The 20,667-nt window shown below is 38.8% G+C and overlaps 1 protein-coding gene across 2 annotated transcripts; it reads left to right on the top strand.

The window, feature by feature from the left end:
- Positions 1-609: 609 nt before the first annotated feature.
- Positions 610-18,680, top strand: LOC122758735 (patatin-like phospholipase domain-containing protein 7). 2 transcript variants are annotated; one of them, XM_044013036.1, is made up of 33 exons: positions 610-717; positions 1,685-1,736; positions 1,879-1,953; positions 2,713-2,800; positions 3,234-3,316; positions 3,404-3,504; positions 3,615-3,755; positions 3,847-4,006; positions 4,269-4,349; positions 4,932-5,060; positions 5,224-5,304; positions 5,994-6,123; positions 6,215-6,286; positions 6,929-7,005; positions 7,113-7,268; positions 7,443-7,520; positions 8,063-8,268; positions 8,973-9,104; positions 9,289-9,412; positions 10,915-11,028; positions 11,265-11,331; positions 11,490-11,639; positions 12,280-12,343; positions 12,572-12,740; positions 14,897-15,079; positions 15,251-15,369; positions 15,500-15,656; positions 16,928-17,044; positions 17,181-17,250; positions 17,362-17,478; positions 17,624-17,772; positions 17,925-18,077; positions 18,231-18,680. In XM_044013036.1, exons 1-33 carry the CDS (start codon positions 707-709, stop codon positions 18,387-18,389), a joined length of 3,765 nt encoding a protein of 1,254 aa, XP_043868971.1. In that variant the 5' UTR covers positions 610-706; the 3' UTR covers positions 18,390-18,680. The 2 variants fall into 2 exon arrangements, with proteins under 2 accessions (XP_043868971.1, XP_043868970.1); XM_044013035.1 differs by having other exon boundaries at positions 5,224-5,325.
- The last annotated feature ends 1,987 nt before the right edge of the window (positions 18,681-20,667 follow it).

The raw sequence follows: 20,667 nt of genomic DNA, 5'->3' as shown, positions 1-20,667 counted from the left end.
AAGAAAAAAAAAAACATCGTCAAAAAGTTAAAAGTGCAGGATTTCTGTATTTATTCACAACATTGAGAACAAAATGTATAAAGTATATGTATTGAACATGGATGAAGCATCTCTTAATGTAGCTTTCTCCACCATTGTCCCGCTGTAAACTTCCGCCCAGGTTTCCCTCATTTATTTGAGCAGTGCCGACACGGGAGACCGGAGGTAGTGACTGTTTATTTTAGAGCGCCTTTAATTTGTTCATTAAAATATTAATGAACAAATTAATATTGATATACCCTAGTGTATCGACAACGATGTATCACCGATTCGATATTTTGACCCACCTGTATTCTAGAATAAGTTAAAAAAAATTGTGTAAAAAGTAAAAGTAGATGGTTTGCTGGATAAAACAAATGCACAATTTTAAATTGTACTTGTTTTTCTGTGTATATATGTGTTTGTGTGATAATGTGAAAATATCTACATGAAGTCTAAGGTAGCTATCGATGTAAACAGGAAGACTAAGATTTAAACGGCTCCTGATTGGACAAATGCTTTGAGTGGTTCCATGGTAACAGCAGAATTCAGGAACGCTATTGGTAGAATATAGAATAGTGGGCGGGATCAGGCACGTGAGCGCATACAGAAAACTTTGTTAGCTGACGGCTAACTTAGCTCCATCGTCTCTTCAGAAATGTCAGTGGCTTGAAACAGCGCGACACAAATGGCCAGAGAGTAAGACGCGTGTTCTTTTGCACAGTGTGAATGTCTCCATATTTAATGGGTTGACTGCAGGTATTTGTAACAGCTGGTTAGACGGCTAACCTGAGTGAAGCTAGCTACTAGCTAATATCGCTCCAGCTAACCTTAAACTGTAGCTAAAATTGTGGAATATGTCGGCGAAATATTCGGAAAATTCACATTAGACGCATTTTACTATGTTGTTGGTTAATCAAGTCGTATGTCGCCAACTCTTTGCGTTACGACGTGCTTAAGTTCAGACGGGAAGTCACAAACGAGCACAGCTGGTGGTGGGGCTGCTATTTATTTATTCTTTTCATTGTTTCCCCCTTTTTTCCCACAATTTACCTGTGACCTTCGTGAAATTATAAACATTGTTTTTCCGAGAAAAATTGCAGCAATGCTCTGAGTTTGCATTCAGAGTTTGTGTTACAATATCACAAATGTCAGTAACATGACATCATGTTGAAAAATACAACTTCCTGCATATATGCCTGCACCGTATTTGAAATACTTAATATACATTAATCCTGTTAACCCCTCACACTACAGGATAATTGAGCCAGATAATCTGTTCAAATCATCCTAAAATCTGAAGGCACCCACAATTGTCAGAAGGTTTGTAAAATAACATGAAGCCTTATCGTTCCCTTCAGTCACTGAGAGAATGAGTTCTAAAATCACCCCCAGAAAAATAAAATATAAACATAATTTAACAGAATAGGTACCTAAAAACGGAGATGTTCATCAATTGTCTGTGTTTAAGGATTTAATTATTGACCAATGTCAAGGAGAAAAAGTAAAAATCAAGGGAGTGATTCAGAACATTTCTGCTTGTGAATATACATTTGGCGTAAAGGATAAAAAAGTTCATCAGGTATATAAAGTAATTTGCTGCACAGTATCTCTGTGCTCTTTAGCCCAAATGTTGTGGTGTTTCTAAGTCATTATTATCTTGCAGTATGGATTGCCCTGATAAGGAAGATGGAGCCATGTGCAGATTGTCCGCTTCAGTAAGTGCCTTACTTTTTCACTAAATACAGTATGAAGCGACATACATAGCAACTGCTCGTGGCTCATGAGTAGTTGATTCAGTGTTATATTTATAATTGATTGGATTAAAAAGAGATGTTGCTAACCTAACTAATGTTTTAGATGCTGCTGAACAGCAAAAGTGAAATTGCGGTTCGGGTGCAGCAGTTCCTGGAGGAGAGGATGCAGACCACCATGGTAAAACATAATACATTGACAGTATTGGCACCCTGACAATTCAGTCTGTTGACTGAATTGTCAGAGTGGGAGACTTTTTGCCCACAAGGGAACATTTTATAGAAGGTTTTTTGGATGGCTCGTGATCACATGGACTGTTCGGCAGTTTTCACTTCCTCCATTTAGTGAGTTCAGCAGACTTTGCTCAGCATGGAACCACTGTTTTTCACTACACTTTTGTCTACATTTAAAATGTGTTTTGTGTTTTGAGACTTAGTTTGGAGTTTATTTTTGGATGTTGAAGGATGCTACTCAACTAGTTGCCCTCTTCTGTTCTATTCAGGGCTGCAAGGATTAATTGATTACAGACAGACGGACAACTTTATTGATCCCTTTGGGAGGTTCCCTCGGGGAAATTAACAATTTAATTGATTAATCGATGAATAATGAACTACCAAGTTAGTGTTTTTTTTTATAATAAACACTGTCTGTTTTTCTAGCTCCTCAAATGAGAATATTTTCTGGTTTCTTTGCTCCATTTGACAAAGAAATCGTTAAAACTGAAACATTTTGCTGAGAACATCATAATTTTGAGGTTTGGGAAACAACGATCAGCATTTTTAATTTTACAGATGAATTGATTATTCAGGAAAATAATCAACAGATGAATTGATAATGAAAATGATCATTAGTTATAGTCCTAATTCTATTTTATTTAGTTTATTTAGTGTCTTTTCATGTAACCACACTGTTGTTGCAATGCTCTTCTCTGTCTTCCAGCTCACAGGTGTACTGATTGGAGCTGCTGTCGCAGTGTCTCTTATTGGCATTGTCGTACTCTTCCTATACAGAAGATTCAAGCTTGCTCGTGAGTCTTTCAACCTCTTCATCTATTGAAATGCAATAATTATGGTTGTGCCAGTTGACAATGTCCACTGAGTCAGCCAGTGCGCACAGCCAGACACACCTGAAATTTAGGCCTGTTGTCAAGTTAATTGTTTATAGGTGATGTGACACACCATGAGCACATTTGTTATTTTAAGGGGCATTGCTCATTGCTCGCAAGACTTATGCTAATAATTTTTGGCGTCATTGCTTAGTGAAACTGTGCCCTCTCCACCCTGATTGTGTTCTTTCGCTGTATCATTCACTGACGTCACCCCAAATTAGCAAGCATCCTTTTTTCAAATGTATAATGACATGTACTAAAACGAAAAAGCTCTTTAAGGAAATGTGTTTTTTTATTTCAGAATGTGATCTTGCCAGTTATTAACATTCTGTTTTTGGCTTTTTTTCATCAGGTAAACAGCAGCCTGGTGTACCTCAGTATCGCTTCAGAAAAAGAGATAAAGTGCTCTTCTATGGAAGGAAGATAATGCGAAAGGTTTTCTCCATTTCCTGTCTGTCTGTCTCTCTCATTTGATTTTCTTCTCAAAGATCTTCTTGAATCCTGCCTGTTTTTGTTTTTAAGGTCCAAACATTGTCTTTGATTCCTCCCCCTTCGTCGACCTCAGTATCAAAGCAACCACAGCGCATCCGCAAAAGAACTAAAGTTCTAAGCATAGCTCGCAAGTATGAACTATTAATCCTTGTTTTAAATTCTGCATTTAAAATATTTGTTTAAATGTGTTTGAGACTTGTTGAGCACGTTCAGTCAGTTTTGTTTTCTATATTTTTAACAGAATCCTTAGGATCCGTAAAGACCCTCCCATCCTGCAGCCTAAGGAACCCCCTCCCTCACTGCTGGAGGCTGACCTGACAGAGTTTGATGTGCAGAGCTCAAACCTGCCCTCTGAGGTCCTCTACATGCTGAAGAATGTCAGGTAAACAGTAATTCCAAAACCTTCCTGCAAAATTTAGCCTTTCCATTTGTTTATTTTTGGCATTATATATTTGTTCTGCAATTTGCTGTAGGGTCTTGGGTCATTTTGAAAAGCCCCTCTTCCTGGAGCTTTGTCGCCACATGGTGTTTATTGAGCTGCAAGAAGGAGAAGGTCTGTTTAGGCCGGGAGATGATGACGATAGCATTTATGTGGTCCAGGATGGACGACTCCAGCTCTGCATTCAAGAGAGTGTATGTAGATAACATTATCATTTTCTGTTGACTACATTTATTTGTAGTCATTTTTGTGCATCTATCATGTGACACACAGACATTTGATTCATTGTCAGTAAGAAATTTCTCTATCATTATAAGACGGTTTACATTTTATGTTGTTGTACATGGGGATAATTGGTACAGTGTGTTTCCAAATAAAAGTACATGGACAGGCCACAAAAAGTTATCTATTGGGAAAAGCCTCTAAAATATAGATTTTCTGTGTTTTCCTTTCCAGGATGGTACAGAACCAGTTGTGAAGGATGTGCTCCCAGGAGACAGTGTCCACAGCCTGCTCAGTATTTTGGACATCATTACTGTGAGCTCCTTATTTATCCTTTATCTTCACATCAGAATAACTTCTGCTACTTCTGTCATATTTTGCCTTCCTGCATCTCTGCTTATTTTCTTTTCCATTGTACATATTTTCAGTCGTATATCTAATTTCAAGGCAGTTCTTTTAGTGATCTGTTCATCATTTTATTTCTCCTGTTTATCCCATCCTGTTCCCATATCCTACTGTCCTACTCCTCCATCATCTATTCAGAGGAAACTTTCAGCTTCACCCTTTCACCTCCAAATGAAATTTGTTTTTCAGACACAAATTTTTCAAGTAATCTCTAAATATTAAAGCACAGCAAAAATGCTGGAAATTGAATATTTGATCACCATGAATGTAACTGAATCTTTCCTCTTGAGCCACCACTTCAAGATTGTGTGATACTACCTATTGTAAACCTGTATTAAATTTAATTTAGTTCTATTAATTACTCCATGGTTAACTAATGAGTTATTACTAGAAACTCTGAGGTCAAAAATCAAAATAAAGGTGTGATGACTGTACTATTTCTCTTTGTTTGCTTTAAAAAACAATTAATTATGTATTCATTGCCTTCTCCAGGGTTATCCAGCTCCATATAAGACAGTGTTGGCACGGGCTGCAACTCATTCCACCATTTTACGCTTACCTGCATCGGCCTTTGAATCCGTTTTCAAGAAATACCCAGAGACACTTGTGCGCGTCATTCAGGTAACGGATAAATTACCAGTAATGCAGTGTTTGATTTCAATTTATAAATCATCACGCATCCCTAAATCAAACATCATCATTTCTTATTTGGATGTAAGCACAGTGTGATTTTATATATTCTGTTATGTTTACTTCAGTGTTTGACTCTTTGTGTCTTTTGCAGATAATCATGGTGCGGCTCCAAAGAGTCACCTTCTTGGCGTTACATAACTATCTGGGTCTAACAACTGAGCTCTTCAATCCGGTAGGAGGGTCAGACAGAGAGGTTGGCATTGTATATCTATGCACCAGCGGCTATGAATCTGCACATAAACAAGCACAGGAACACACACATACTGGGTCACACACACACGCGCAAGCCAATTTCACACAACATTAAACACAGCATCATAACTCAGTCCTTCATAACACTTGGTGAAAATGATTAAAAATGATTACAACTCCTCAGGAGACCCAGCAGCCTTCAAAACCCTGTCTCTCACTCTGTGATTAACAAAAATATTTTCTATTGATGTCCTTTGTTATCAAAATAAAATAAAAATAAAATACTACAAAGGTTAATATGACTGAATCTAACAATTAGTTTCATTATCTATCAATCAATTGTTTTTTTGAATAATCAAAAAATTGTTGATGACTTGTCTCACAGTGATGATGTCCTTAATGTTTTCTCCACAAAATAAAGATATTCAATTTACTCTACAGGCGAAAAGGAACAAGCACATTTAACAGGCTTAAATTGGAAAATTATCACAGATTTGTTATTATGAGTACAACTGACATTCCTTGGAAGACCACTGTCATTTCAGTTACCAATTACCTTGCACTACCAAGTGACGGTCATAATATCTCTGACTTTCTGTGGCTGTAAAGTGTACTGTAGTCCTGACAAACTGAAATGTTGCCAGAATTGCTCTGTTGTCTGATTGACAGGACAGCCAGGCTGTGGCCTTAACCAATATAAACAGCGTTATGGGGGAGGCAAACACTGGGAAGAATACTCGTCGTCTTCACTTTCAGGACGAGTTAACAGCTGGGACCACGGACAGCTCTACAGAGACAGGTCACATAATCATACACACACACAGTGGTAATTTTGCTGAAAACTGTTCTCTGTGTTCTTCTATAACTTATATTACTTTTGGATTGAACAGAAGGTGGAAAGGACAGCCCTTCAAACAGCTACAGGAAGTTGCGTTCCATCTCGATGCCTCCCGAGTGCACAGGTAGGTCACTGTCTTGGAACAGAAGCAGCCGCTAAATTTCCTGTACAGACTTGTCACACTGGTCCACAAACAAGGACACGCACTCACAGGGAACCTGGTCAGACCTAGTATTAACATCTGCCCTGAGTGATTGCGTCCCTATCGCCAAATACTGATCTAAATGGACCCAAACATTTCTTTTTCTTTCTCTTACTCGCACATGCACACATGCAAATTCATGTACAACACTTGTAGTGAGGACAAATAGACATAATGCTACTTGCCCCCAAGAAGCCATTTTAAGTTGTTACCTTGTGTCATCATCACAAGGTCAAAATTTCCTCACAATGATAAGTTTGAATCAAAATTTGTCTTCACAGCCTAGCACCAAAATGTACTCATACACACAAACATGCTGATAGCATCTGCACACTCAGACTTGTTAAAAATATGATTTTATTATCAAACAAACAGTGTTTATTTGAAGAAAGGGGTGAAGGTCTTATGAGGTCCCAGGAGATAAATTAAGGATGCATTTTAATGCTGGGTGTGAACAGTCCTACTTAAGGCTGTCCGCATATGATCGATCATTGAGGGTGGATGTCAATATCAAGTCTGAATGAAGTCACAATCAAACTCACTCATAGTCCTTCCTCCTTACAGGTAATGACCTGAACATGGCCTGTGAAAGAGCTCGAGTCACGATAGACGAGGCTCCATCCGTCCCCATCAACCTCAAGGTACTATCACGCTGTGTTGCATTGAATCAAGTGTGAACACCATATCCCAGCATCCTCTGGGTCTTATGCTGCTTCTTGTCTCATTCATCTTGTCTTATTTTTTGTAGTCTAGTCTGAAGAAGACTGTGACAATGCTGCACACGCCCTCTGAAGTGTTTCACTACACAGACAGTGGGGGGCACTCTGACACCATCCACCTCAGTAAGAGCAGCACAATCCTCCATGCTGCTAAGAAGGACCTGCTGGGAATCATCCAGCTGCAGGTGGGAGGATTATCATTTCCAATCAATTCCAATGATCACAGAATTTGACAGACAGAAAAAACAACAGAGCTGGTGGTGCCTGAAACTTTTGCACAGTATTGTGTATTCTGAGTAGTTTTGATATTGTGTGCTACAACTTCTATTAATAAGTGAAAAGCTGTGTTTCTTTTGCAGGATCCAACTCTGCTGGAGGGCAGAGTGACACTCCATCATGTCAAAGCTGGTTCTGTGGTGGCACGGCAGGGAGACCAGGTTAGAACCACACTTTTTTATTTACAAAACGTAATGTGTTTTCCAATTTCGCTTTAAGTTTTGGTTCTGAGATTTTTATCCAGGCGGGCCATAAGGCCATACAAGTAAACACATTTTTTTGTCTTGTAATTAAGCTTCAAGTAACTGTAGAACATTAATGACTAAATTTAAAATGGAAAAATCGAGAGTAATTTATGAATAATAATACAGAGCCCTTTGTTTTGTCGTCCAAATACACTGAATCCTGATTCAAGGTATCAGACTTAAAAATGTTCCTGTTGATTTCGCACAGTATTCAAAAATAATCTTTTTTTTCAAAGCAACTGTGTTGGAAAGCATGACACCCTCAGCCACTCTTGTTGGACAATGCTCTAAACTCATATATAATTAAAATGAAAGCTTTAAGCTTTAGGCCTTACAGTAGTTTGGTCTGTAAAAGCAGAAACTTTTACTCTTGATTTGTAAGTTCACATAAAAAAAAAAACAAAAAACAAAAAAAAACATACAACAAGTCTTTGGATCATTCTCTCCCGATTCTTTAGGAGGTGAGCATCCAGTTTGTGATTTCTGGCCTACTCCATGTTTACCAGCGGATGATTGACCGCGAAGAGGAGACGCGTCTGTTTGTGACACACCCTGGAGAACTTGTTAGTCAACTGGCGGTTCTGACTGGAGAGCCACTCATATTCACTGTCCGAGCTCAGCGAGACTGCAGCTTCCTCTCCATCTCCAAGACCCACTTCTATGAGTCAGTCACGCAGACATACAAGCACACACATCCATGCAAACTCGTGTAGCCTAGACTTTTGACTTAAGTTGCAGTGCGTAACTTTTTAAGTGACCTTTATGTTGTCGTTGATGTTATTGTTCTGCCTCTGTGTCAGTGTCTTTATCTGAAAACTGTTTGTGAAGCAACACTATCAGACCTGACCGAGGGAAGAATTATTCGTAGCAGTAGACCAGTGGAGTTTGCAGCCATCTCGCTTTACTAGTTTGCCTCCTTCTGTCTCGATATAAAATGAATTGCTTACTGCGTGGAGTGCGGAAGTGTCACTGAGTAACACGAGATTGAAACACCACTATACTGAAAAGCAGAGAGAGAGTCATTAGGAGCTGATTTGAGATCTGGTGTTCCATTCCAGTAGTAGTGGTTTCTCACCAGGTTATCGTCTGATTTGAACATGTGTGGTTACAAGTGGACCTCCTCACATAACCTCAAGCAAATTCCCTACGCTTATCATCGTCTTTATTGTGTCTTTTGACAAGAGAAATTTAGTGGACCTTTGCCCATAAGTGGACGCAGAATAGGCTCTAATCGTTTGACAGTGGTTTGAATGTAACTGACATTTGTTTAGATTTAAAAGCTCCGCATTACAGTTGAGATTTATGCATCTAACAAAAAATACAAAAGATAAAATATTCAGATTTCTATAACCTATGTTTCTCCTGCAGGATAATGCGTGTGGAGCCAAAGGTAGTGCTGAATGTTGCCCATACAGTGGTGAGGAGAATGTCATCTTTTGTCAGACAAATAGACTTCGCTCTCGACTGGATGGCTGTGGAAGCTGGCAGGGCTGTCTACAGGTATTTTGCTGATGACTTTGTAGATTTGGGGCGGGATGTTGAAAACACTGCTGCCGGGAACAGTCACATGGGAACAGTCACTCTTTTTTTAATATCCAAAGTGGCGGCAACTAAAATCATAAATCAGCTTTTGGGTCATATGCTTGTTTACAGATGTGAAATGAATTTTATCAATATTTTTCAGGCAGGGAGAGAAATCAGACAGCACTTTCATAGTACTGAGCGGTCGACTGCGCTCTGTAATCATGAAGGAGGATGGCAAGAAGGAGCTGATAGGAGAATATGGACGCGGTGACCTGATTGGAGTGGTAAGGACCATGACATAGTGGAGAGTAGGTTCTAAATATGTGTGTTTGGTATATTTTTCACTTCTATTATCTTCATAAATATTAATGACTGTATATCAGCATAATAACTGCAGTTTCTTTTTTAGTTAGATTCTATTTGAATTGACAAATTGAAAGCCTGTTTACATTAATAGCAGTTTATTTTCACATTCGTAGATATTCACTCTTTGTTGACGACACAGATGCTGTCAGATTGTTCTTCCAAAGCATAACCACTAGACTACCACCACTTCCACTCCCAACACACCTTACTGCATTTAACTAAATGTAATTAATTCCTTAATCTGCGCTATCCATAGGTACTCTTCTTGCATATCAATGGGGTGCAATGGAGGGGGACGACGACAATGGACAACACCCTTGCACTCTGATAATGATGCACATTAATTTAAACTCGGATGATAGTTTGCACATTCCTTCATTTATTTATTCAGAGAAGGCATTTTACCCCAGGCTATCCAAACAAATCCTAAGATTTATTCAGTATGCACCAGCGTCGCAATGCTGGGTGATAGTGTGGGTGTGCAAACTGCAGTGGACCAGTTGTTTCATATCTGGTTTGTCTTGATCAAATTTTTGTTAAAAGGAATTATGTTTCCAATACATGCGTTATGTCTCTCAATACTGGTCTTTATAGGGTTAATGTGTGAAAACAAATTCTAAATTAGGTAACAGTGCCAGTTTTCTTTCCACTTTCTCATTGGCTGGTGTGGTTGGATTCTGCTGTGATGCTTCTATTAAGTCCTGGGTTGATGGATGCTATGGTTACTGTTACCTGGAGAAGCAAACTTGCACTGCAGCTGCTGTGATGGTGGGAATAAATGTTAAAGAGGTGGTTAACATGCAGAGACATATTTAGTTCTTTGTTTGACGTCAAGTGTGAATGATGAAATGGAGAGATCTTTATTTATAACTTCTCTCTTCCCCTCCCCCCTTGGAATTAACACTGAAACTTTTTCAAATGACAAAACAAGGCTCACATTAGATTCATACAGTATTTGTGTGTTCATCCAAGATTATCTGGTAGTGCATAATGTTATGTGCTGCAGTGTTAAGGAATTACCTGGGTTTGTACAGGTGCTTCAAATCAACTTAAATGTTGTTTTTTAAAGTTTTCTTTAAAAAAACATTATATAATAGTTTCTTTCTTCCTAGTTTTAAAGAAAAGTTCACTTGAATTTTGGTTTGAGTAGTTTGCTTTTAGATAGAGAAAGTTAAGTATGTTGTAAAAATGAAAACTGCTCAACCATGGCCTCCCTTGCTCGGTCATTCTACTCACAAACATGTGACATTTTTAATTGATTAATTTAATTAAAAATAATCTACCATAGCTGTAACAGAAAAAGCTTGAAAATGGACATTGAACATACATAGAAAGTGCTTTTATTTGACCTTGGAGAAAAACCCTGAATTACTGATTGTGATCAAAATAAACATGTGATATGCCCCTTGTGGTTTTGCAGGTGGAAGCACTGACCCATCAGAATCGAGCCACCACGGTGCACGCTGTACGAGACTCTGAGCTGGCCAAGCTACCAGAGGGAGCACTCAGCTCCATCAAGAGGAAATTTCCCCAGGCAGGTTTATTTTGAAAAGTGAATGTCTTTGTAGTTATTTTCCTACAGCTCGAGTTGAATGAACCTTGCTCTTAAAAATCAACAGTTGGTCCAGCTAAAGACTAATTATTCAGTCATGGTTCCAGAACTGTTTCTGCTTCATTTTGCCAGACAAAAATGACATTTTGAAGCAAGTGTTTGTTAGGTCTACATGATGAATTACACACGGCTGCCTCTGAAATGCTTGTGCATCTCAGGTCGTCACCAGATTGATCCACTTACTTGGACAGAAGATCCTCCAGCAGGTCAATGGTCCTTTGACAGGTGTGTGCAGTGGGACTATTATGTTTAATCTTGGCTTTCCCTGTTGTGACATCTGTGCACTCAAACTTACCGTAGCTTAGGCTTCTCCCACAGGTTTTGGTGTGTGTACCACAGCTTGTTGTTGAAGTAGAGATTGACTAATTTGCACTGTCGTCCAGCTCGCAGCCTGGCTCTCCACACCCCAGGCAGTAAATGGGATGCAGGGAACCAAGCATCCAATCTGTCAACTGTGACGGTCCTGCCTGTATCGGAGGAGGTACCTCTCACTGCCTTCACCCTGGAGCTACAGCATGCACTTCTTGCAATAGGTAAAAATTATATTAAAATATTTAACTTGAGACCTTTTAATAGGAAGAGGGACAAATCCCTTTTGTAGGTTAACTAATGTTACCTATAATCAGTGCATACATCTTTATTAAAGGTCCCAGTGTGTAAGAATTGGTGACATCCAATGATGAGACTGCAGAATGCAACAAACACAATGGAAAATACAATGGTTGGAATAATTTATTAAAAAGTCTCTCCACTCTTCCTCTCACTCTGCCATGTCCTTCTTCTGTGTTGGTTCATGCATTGGGGTTTATGTGGACGGACCTATTCCTCTGTGTTTGAATAGAAAATATCTGCTTAAAAAGGCAAAATGCATGTTTGTACAAAGCAGAAAGATGTCAGTTTCCTTAAAGCAAGGCACTTGTCTCATGTACTCATACAATGCTTATTCTAAGGCTACAAGAACCAAATTATTTTTAATTCAAAGCAATTATGCAATTGTACAAATATTCTTACGTGTTGTATACAACTTCTGCTTATAAACTCCTTAATGTCACACACTGGACCTCTGAGAATTCACTCTTACTATGCTTGTATTTTTTTAAATAAGTAGCCGTACCTAAAGACAAATGGATTTGATTGAGTGTTTGTCTCTGTTTTGCTGTGTTTGACATACAGGCCCCACTCTCCTGCTGACCAGTGATATAATCAAACAGCGACTTGGAGCTGCAGCTCTAGACAGGTATGTTTAGTCTTTAGTGATAGTCTTAAACAAACATTATAAAATCCTATCTATTCCTCTTTGCTACTGTTGTCAGGAGCATTTTATGTTTTCTTTGGGCTTTCTTACTGACTCATTGAATTTATTCAATTGAAGTACACTTTATTGGCACTGGAGGGAAATGCATCTACTGTGTGCTGCCAGCGAGGCAGCGCTGTCTTTCATTAATAAACTCCTCTCTCTCTTCAGTGTCCACGAGTATCGTCTGTCCAGCTGGCTGGGCCAACAGGAAGACATCCATCGTATAGTTCTTTACCAGACAGACTACACACTGACCCCATGGACACAGCGGTGCATACGCCAGGCCGACTGCATCATCATTGTGGGAGTAGGGGAGCAGGACCCTGCTGTTGGGGAGGTGAGGAGTAAAGGAAGTTTGAAAGGAGAAATGGGTGTTGAATTATTGACAGGTCACCAATCCATAATTGGCTCACAAGTCCAGAATTTGATCAGGTTAAGGGATACAGCTCAGAATATTAAACATCTTTTAAAAAAGACAGTAAGTTTCTAATCCTAATTTGACTTTTTTTAATGGCTTGTTGTTTCTAATTAATGAATAAAAACCTAAATATAATTATTATTATTATCATTATTGTCATTAATAAATAAAACAAAAGCTGCAAGTCATCCAGTTTGACAAGGAGTAAATGTTTCATATATTTGTTTTCATATATTACAGACAGAATGAATTTGGTGACGTTCCGGAATTTTGTTGTGGTCAACCTAGTTGGGTATTGTTGTCATTCAAATTCAAGTGTCTGTGATCTCATCGGGGTCTGTGGATCCAAAAGCATGCAGCATCCTGTATCCAACAGTGCATATGATTGGCTGCCTGGAGGTGTACAGGAAGTGATGTGTTGTGTTTGTTTGATGAATGAGAGAAGTCGAGAACATCTTGAGTTAAAACAGATTTAATACATTTGGTATGAAAAAAAGTATCGTTATTGGAGTCCAGATACAATACTGTATTGTCAACAAATCCCAGGAAAAGACCAAAAATGCTGAAGTCTGTCTTTCAATCTGATTTTATTTCCCTTCTTTGCCAAGACCACCAGACTTGAGTCCATGAGTTTGGTGATTGTCTGATAGAGACGAGATGTGAGTACTTATACAAAAGGATAGTGAATGTGCGACTGAGTAAAAAAAAGAAACAAGCTACAGCACTCGTGTATTGTTTGTTTGCTGAAGAAACATGTCACCCAGTGCAACTCAACAATGAAAATCTATGGCACAAAGAATTGCACAAGATAAAGGAGAGAATTGTTATGTAGTTGAATATGGGAATTTACAGAGAAATCCTCATAGATATTAATGTATTTTACATCTGCAGTTGTGTGACTGAGCATGAATTAGAATATCTTTTGTGATATTAAGGCCATTTTCCTCTTGAATGTTGCTTATACCCCGAGGTCAACCAACATAATGGTCATACTGGCGGTTAATGGTTCATATTTGACCTTCGGGAATAGGAAAAATGAACAAAAACTGATGGATGCGGTGAAAGAGTGGTGGGGTCGGAGAGAAGGGGAGTTCATGTCCAGATGATGGAGGACAGGTAATTGCCTTTATGTGGAAAAATGGCCATAGAGGGAAGACAGGAATGTGAGCCTGTGCTGTATAATGGGAGACGGTGGGAGAAATGGAAAGATGGATCAATATTAGGCCAGGCACAGAATGACTCATTGCATTGGGCTGATTTTTTAAAATGTTTTTATCACACACCTACACCCTCTCTCACCACGCACAGTAGCACGACACCTTTGGCAGATGTCATGCTCTGACCTTGCTCTCAGTCTATTCATCCTTTTTTTTTCTTATTAAACTGCTCATTTAAGGACATACAATAAAACTGCCTCAACTGGGAAATTGCACCTGTAAAATTAAATGGACTATTACAAATCTGTTAAAAATTAGGGCCATATCGCACTCTTGCCTTTTTGCCTTTGCAGCAAGAAGACCAGATTTCCTTCCACTGTCCAAAAAGATGCATTAGGCAAACTGGACACTTTGAATTGACTGTGGGTTTGAGTGTGAGAGTGAATTGTTTGTCTCTATGTAGCCCTGTGATGGACCTGTCCAGGTTTTACCCCGCCTTTCGCCTTATGTCAGCTGCAATTTGGCACCAGCACCCCCTACGACCCTCATTTGGAGGATAAAGTGGTAGAAGATGGATGGTATTTAAAATTATTCTTCTTAACCGTCCTGTTTGGCTGTTATTGCTTAACCTTCTACAGGTTAGCTGTTCAGATACAGCAGTAAAATTTAATTTTCCTTTGATCCTTGATTCATCCCTGAAAGTGCACCAATTTATTACAAAGGCTTAACCTGAAATTTTAATCACATATCTGTAACAAGTGCTAATATTGTGCTCACTTTAACCCTGATTAGTGCAGATATTCAAAGTTTTTTTAGGGGCTAGTGCTTCAAATTCCCTTGATTCCTTCTATTCAACTACCGTACAATAGCCTCTCTGAAGAAAAGTAAGAAATATCCGTGCTCATGCCTTCACTCTAGCTGGAGCGTATGTTGGAAGGAAGTGCTGTGCGAGCCCAGAAGCAGCTGGTGCTGTTGCACAGAGAAGATGGCCCCCCACCCAAAGGAACTGTGGAATGGCTGAACATGCGAAGCTGGATTTCCAGACACCTCCACCTCTCCTGTCCCCGAAGGGTGTTTTCTAAGAGGAGTCTGCCCAAACTGGTACAGATAGAGAGATGTTTTTATTTCTCACCTTTTTTTTTCCTCCTCCTGCCTGATCCCATATGTATGTCTTCATCTTTGGTATCTTCATATTTTTATATTCATTCATTCAATTCTCCTCTTCACCCCTGCTTGGTACTTTTCTTACATTAATAATTTCCCTTTTTTCAGTTGGAGTTGTATCAACGTGTGTTTGAGAAGCCAGCAGACCGACACTCTGACTTCTCGCGCCTGGCTCGAGTACTCACAGGAAATGCTATTGCCCTTATTCTCGGAGGAGGAGGAGCCAGGTTGTCCTCTTTGTTTTTCTTTCTAAATTCCCATGTGAAATCTTGTACATGGTTACAAGGTTATAGATATATATATGTACATTGAAAAATGTTGTAATTTGCATGTTAATTTCTGCACCTTACGGCTTAGGGGTTGTTCCCAAGTGGGAATAATGCGAGCTCTCTGCGAAGCTGGCATCCCAGTGGACCTCATTGGTGGTGTTTCGATTGGTTCCCTGATGGGGGCGCTATATTCTGAGGACCGCAGCCACAGCCGCATGAGGATGAGGGCCAGAGAATGGGCAATGGTGAGTGGCAAAGCAGGTATAAGAGCAATTTGTTATCCGTCTTAACTTGGAATTAAGTTCCGTTCTCCTTACTGTTCTGTGTTTTCCCCACTATATTAGTCATGATGAAATATAAATGTCAGAAAGCTACTGTAGGATGATGGTGACTCACAGTCACATCTTAAGGATGTTGCATAAAGTCATGCAGCTGTCAGTGGAGTTTGGACAGACAACCCACATGTGTTTTCTCCTCGTATGGCCTTTTCTAATTATCTCTAAACATCCATCCAAATAATTGTGACCAAAAAAGATCAGTATTCTGTTATTGAAGAGGAGGACCTGAGTTCAAGTACCCCTTGTGTCTCTTGGAAACAATTTTCCAGCACTTTGAAACACACTGTGAAAATCATTTTAACAGCAAATGATCTTTAATTCTAACACAGTTTAGACTTAAATTCTGCTTCATAATGAGTTGTGCTGATTCACCTTCAAAGGCGTGTTAGTGTGGAACATAACATCTGTGGATGATTTACATATTAAACGTGTACAGAACCTTTTCAGCTGAGAGATTCATCCTCAGGTTTTTTTTAAAACTGTGACCATCCATGATGGTTAATCTGACATACCTGCTGTCTCCATGTCTGCAGGCAGAGCAGGTGTTCTATCTTTCCTCCCACAGTTTACTCTGTCCCTCCTCTTCTGGCTCTGTCCTCCTTCTGTCCTAATTCTCCTTGTAGATGCAGCTGGCTAGGTTGCTACTGCTTTAATATCAAATTATAAGAGCCACCGTTGCAGTAAAACATGGTTGTATTTTAATGATTTGAGCCAGAAACCAATTATTTTAGTGCTTTTAAGTTCATATCACTTTTAAAGGAGTTTAAAAGTGAGTCAGGAAGGGTTGTACGTAGAGTCTTAATGGGCCATTTGCACAGCAGGCATTTTGACAGGGAAATCATGGGTATAAATATGAAAAAAAAGTCTAAATAAAAACACCTGTGTCTTTTGTGGTAAAACATAATAGCTAACATCAAAATGGCTGCTGTGTAGCCTGTTAATCATGGATTTGTTCTGAGCCTTATAAGCTTCCACCTTGTATTAAGTTGCCAGTTGTTAGATTGAAGACTTTTCTGAGGAACAGTTTGTACAGCAGACTATCTGTCAACCCAGGCTATGTCACAAAATAAATATAGTCTAAAACAAACAAAAAAACCTTTAAAAAAGTAAAGTAAAACAGTGGCAAAAATATCAAGAAAAGAGACTGTTTGACCTTTTATTTTTGTCTTTCCTTGCAGGAAATGACATCAGTGTTTAAGAAGATTCTTGACTTAACTTACCCAGTCACCTCCATGTTTTCCGGGGCTGCCTTCAACTCCAGCATCAGCAATGTCTTCAAGAGTAAACAGATTGAGGTGAGTGAGATGTTATTAAGGAAAGAAGAGAGCACATTACACACTGAGTTCTGGTGGTAGTGCAGGATTTGCAAAGTGTACATTATTGTGTTTCGATGTTATATTCTGTTTTGATGTAACCTTTTTTTGTATTCAGGATCTTTGGATCCCATATTTCAATATCACAACCGACATCACTGCCTCAACAATGAGAGTGCACACTGATGGTAGGAACAGTGTTCTTCTCCTTATGTAAATTAAAGTGAATTTCATTTTCTGTTGCTTCCACTTAATAACACTAGGGATAAAATTAAGAGTTGACTGTTTATTTTTTTGAGGCTCCCTGTGGCGATACGTCCGTGCCAGCATGTCCCTTTCAGGATATCTGCCTCCTCTCTGTGACCCCAAAGATGGACACCTACTGATGGACGGAGGCTACATCAACAACTTGCCTGGTTTGTTTCCCTTCTTGTACTTAATAACCTCCTTTTGTCTCGTCTTGTGTTTAATAGGTTTATATATCATGTTTAATAGGTTTTTTTTTTCTTAAAAAACGAAACTTTCCTTTTTTTGTCACTTTTGCGCCTTGTCTTCTCTCAGCTGATGTTGCGCGCTCCATGGGGGCCAAAGTGGTGATAGCTATTGATGTGGGCAGCCGAGATGAAACCAACCTCACTAATTATGGCGACTCGCTCTCAGGCTGGTGGCTGCTATGGAAACGTCTCAACCCCCTGGCTGAGAAAGTAAAGGTAATAGATTGATTAAAAATAAAGACACAACATACTGCGCAGGGATATGTTTTAAAAATAAATGAGTTCTATGAATAACAATGATGATGGTATCGTGGGAGGTGTTTTTTTCTTTTTTATTAAATCAACGATACATATGTTCATCTCATCAGGTGTTGAACATGGCGGAGATTCAGACACGGCTGGCCTACGTGTGTTGCGTGAGGCAGTTGGAGTCTGTGAAGAACAGCGACTACTGCGAGTATATAAGACCGCCAATTGACCGATACCGAACACTGGAGTTTGGAAAGTTTGATGAAATTGCGGTAAGTCTCAGAAAGACTTTTTTGATTTCTCCTCATTTGCAAGCTGTACTCTCCTGACTGTTTGTTTAACCCCTTCATGAATTATTGTTAAAACACTCATTTCACAGACTCCCACTAAGTATTCTGAATACAGCATTTGTCTTGGTGATGTAGGAGGTGGGTTACCAGCATGGCAAGACTGTGTTTGACGTTTGGAGACGCAGTGGAGTGGTGGAGACGATGTTGAAAGACTGGCACCAGGAGGAGTTCCACAACACTCAGTGCAAGAACCATGTAAAGTTGAAAAGAGAAAGACCCCATGAGGTTTTCTAATAGAAATCAATAGTCGTCAATAGTTGTCGGTATCAATTTAGATTCTGATCACAACTTTCAACGTTTTTATCAGCAAGAACTGAAATAAAAACAACAAAATAATGCAGGAAAAATCCATTAATTCAGTCAAAACTCTGCAGTACTACCATATTATGCCAAGTAAGCAAGTGTGTGCCCTTAGTCTCTTATATTTGTGACTGTTGCATACATTTTTATAACCTATGTGAGGAAAAACTAGGGATGGGATAATAGCACTTTTGTGTCCGATACTGATATCACAAACTCGAGTATCTACCGATATTTAGACCATTTATGAGTTATGAAGCTACTAACAACACATTTGTGCTGAGTCATTTCAAAGACATAACTCAAACTGTGGAACAAATATTGTTCTCCCAAAATGAAGAAATAAACAGCCTAGACATTATAAACAGAGACAAAAAAACCCCATACACAATCAATACAGTGGCTATTGTAAAAAATCATAGATTAATGTTATAAAATTAGCAAGCACAGATATCTTTTTTTTTTTAATGATGGATCTTCTCATTGGGATTCTGCTTAATTATTCTCTCATTGTTGTCATGTCAATATAACATACTGATCGTCTGCTGCAGTTTTTAGGTTTTGGACTAATGCTGCTGTTAAAGTAATAACATCAGCACTATCAGTCAGTCTGCAGTTTTAAGTAGAGAAAAATAGATTTGCCTGATACCAAATTTGCCCCACAGCAATGTCAAAGAAAGACAAAGGACCAACTGAACAAGAGAACAGAAGGAATAATGAAGAAAAAATATTTAATTTTTCTTCATTATTCCTTCTGTTCTCTTGTTTGTTTGTTATGTGTTCCGCAAGCTAAGCATCAATGTAAAGAAAATGAAGGGAAGCAAAGTACGATTCATACTTAAAGGAGTCACAGCGAAAGCCCCAAAGCAACAAACAAGCAAATGCACCTAAACAGCACCAGAGTGAAGGCTGAAGCCACGGTGACAGTTGTAGATTTGAAACAATACAGCACAAGGCTAGAATGGGAATTTATTTATATAAATTCCCATTCTTTAAAACAATAGCCATCCCACACAGACGGTTAATGAGTCTATTTTCAGATGCCACCGAAGGGTGCAACTCTCCAGGGAAATAATGCATCTCTTCACATGATGGATGTTTCACAGCGCAGTATGTTCAACAGTGTTACACAAAATGCAAGAACTGGTGGCAGTGAGTTTTTGATTCATAATTTATGAAAAGAATTGAGACAAAAAGCAAATTAGTTCAAAAGTGACTTGGAATCAACAGATTTCAATGAAAGGTGAAAAGCAGTATCACTGTTTGATCCCTAAAATACTTCCTTCACTAAAGGCACATTCACTAAAGGCACATTTAACATTAAAATCACTTCATTTGATTTTGGACGACATACAAAACTTAGACATTTTGGACAGGAAATCAGAGATGGCAGACTTCACCCCATTCATGCAACGAGCGTCTGGCGGCCTCTGTTGGCAAGTGCTAAAGAACAGACAGACACAGAGCCACCAAAAACAATACTTCACTCCCTCTCCGTGGGATGAAGTATCTATGAGGTTTTTATCACATTTTGGATGACACCCTAAGACTTTTTTGTCACATTTTGTCACATCAGTCGAAAAAGTCATACTATGGTATGTTGTCCAAAATCAGTAAATAAGTCATACAATAGTATGTCGTCAAAAACGTCATAGTAAAGTATGTCTTACAAAATCGCTCAAAAAAGTCATACTACAGTAGGTCATCCAAATCCCTCAGAAAAGTCATACTGTAGTATGTCGTCCACAATCGGTCAAAAAAGTCATACTATAGTATGTTGTCCAAAATCAGTAAAAAAGTCATACTATAGTATGTCGTCTAAAATGTGACAAAAAGTCATAGTAAAGTATGTCGTCCAAAATCGGTCAAAAACGTCATAGTATAGTATGTCTTCCAAAATCGCTCAAAAAAGTCATACTACAGTATGTTGTCCAAAATTGGTCAAAAAAGTCATACTAAAGTATGTCCTCCAAAATCAGTAAAAAAGTCATACTATAGTATGTCGTCTAAAATATGACAAAAAGTCATACTATAGTATGTCGTCCAAAATCAGTAAAAAAAGTCATAGTATAGTATGTATAGTAAAGTTTCCACCCAATCATGAGATTTTACAAAATTACACTTGCAGGTTTTGCTTTTTTCTTCTTTTATCATAAAATAAGTCCACATAAAGCTGCTGTAATCACTGCACCGCCCACTTAAGTGTTAAATC

Source organism: Solea senegalensis, linkage group LG21 (assembly GCF_019176455.1).
Source record: "Solea senegalensis isolate Sse05_10M linkage group LG21, IFAPA_SoseM_1, whole genome shotgun sequence".
Classification (NCBI taxonomy): Eukaryota; Metazoa; Chordata; class Actinopteri; order Pleuronectiformes; family Soleidae; genus Solea; species Solea senegalensis.
This window is presented reverse-complemented; position numbering and strand designations above follow the sequence as displayed.

What these genes read in the sequence shown, in the direction of transcription:
- LOC122758735 (XM_044013035.1), top strand. An exon ending in CCGTCCCCATCAACCTCAAG is followed by an intron (nt 7,006 to 7,112) that starts GTACTATCACGC and finishes TATTTTTTGTAG; the next exon opens with TCTAGTCTGAAGAAGACTGT. An exon ending in TCCAAGACCCACTTCTATGA is followed by an intron (nt 8,269 to 8,972) that starts GTCAGTCACGCA and finishes TTTCTCCTGCAG; the next exon opens with GATAATGCGTGTGGAGCCAA.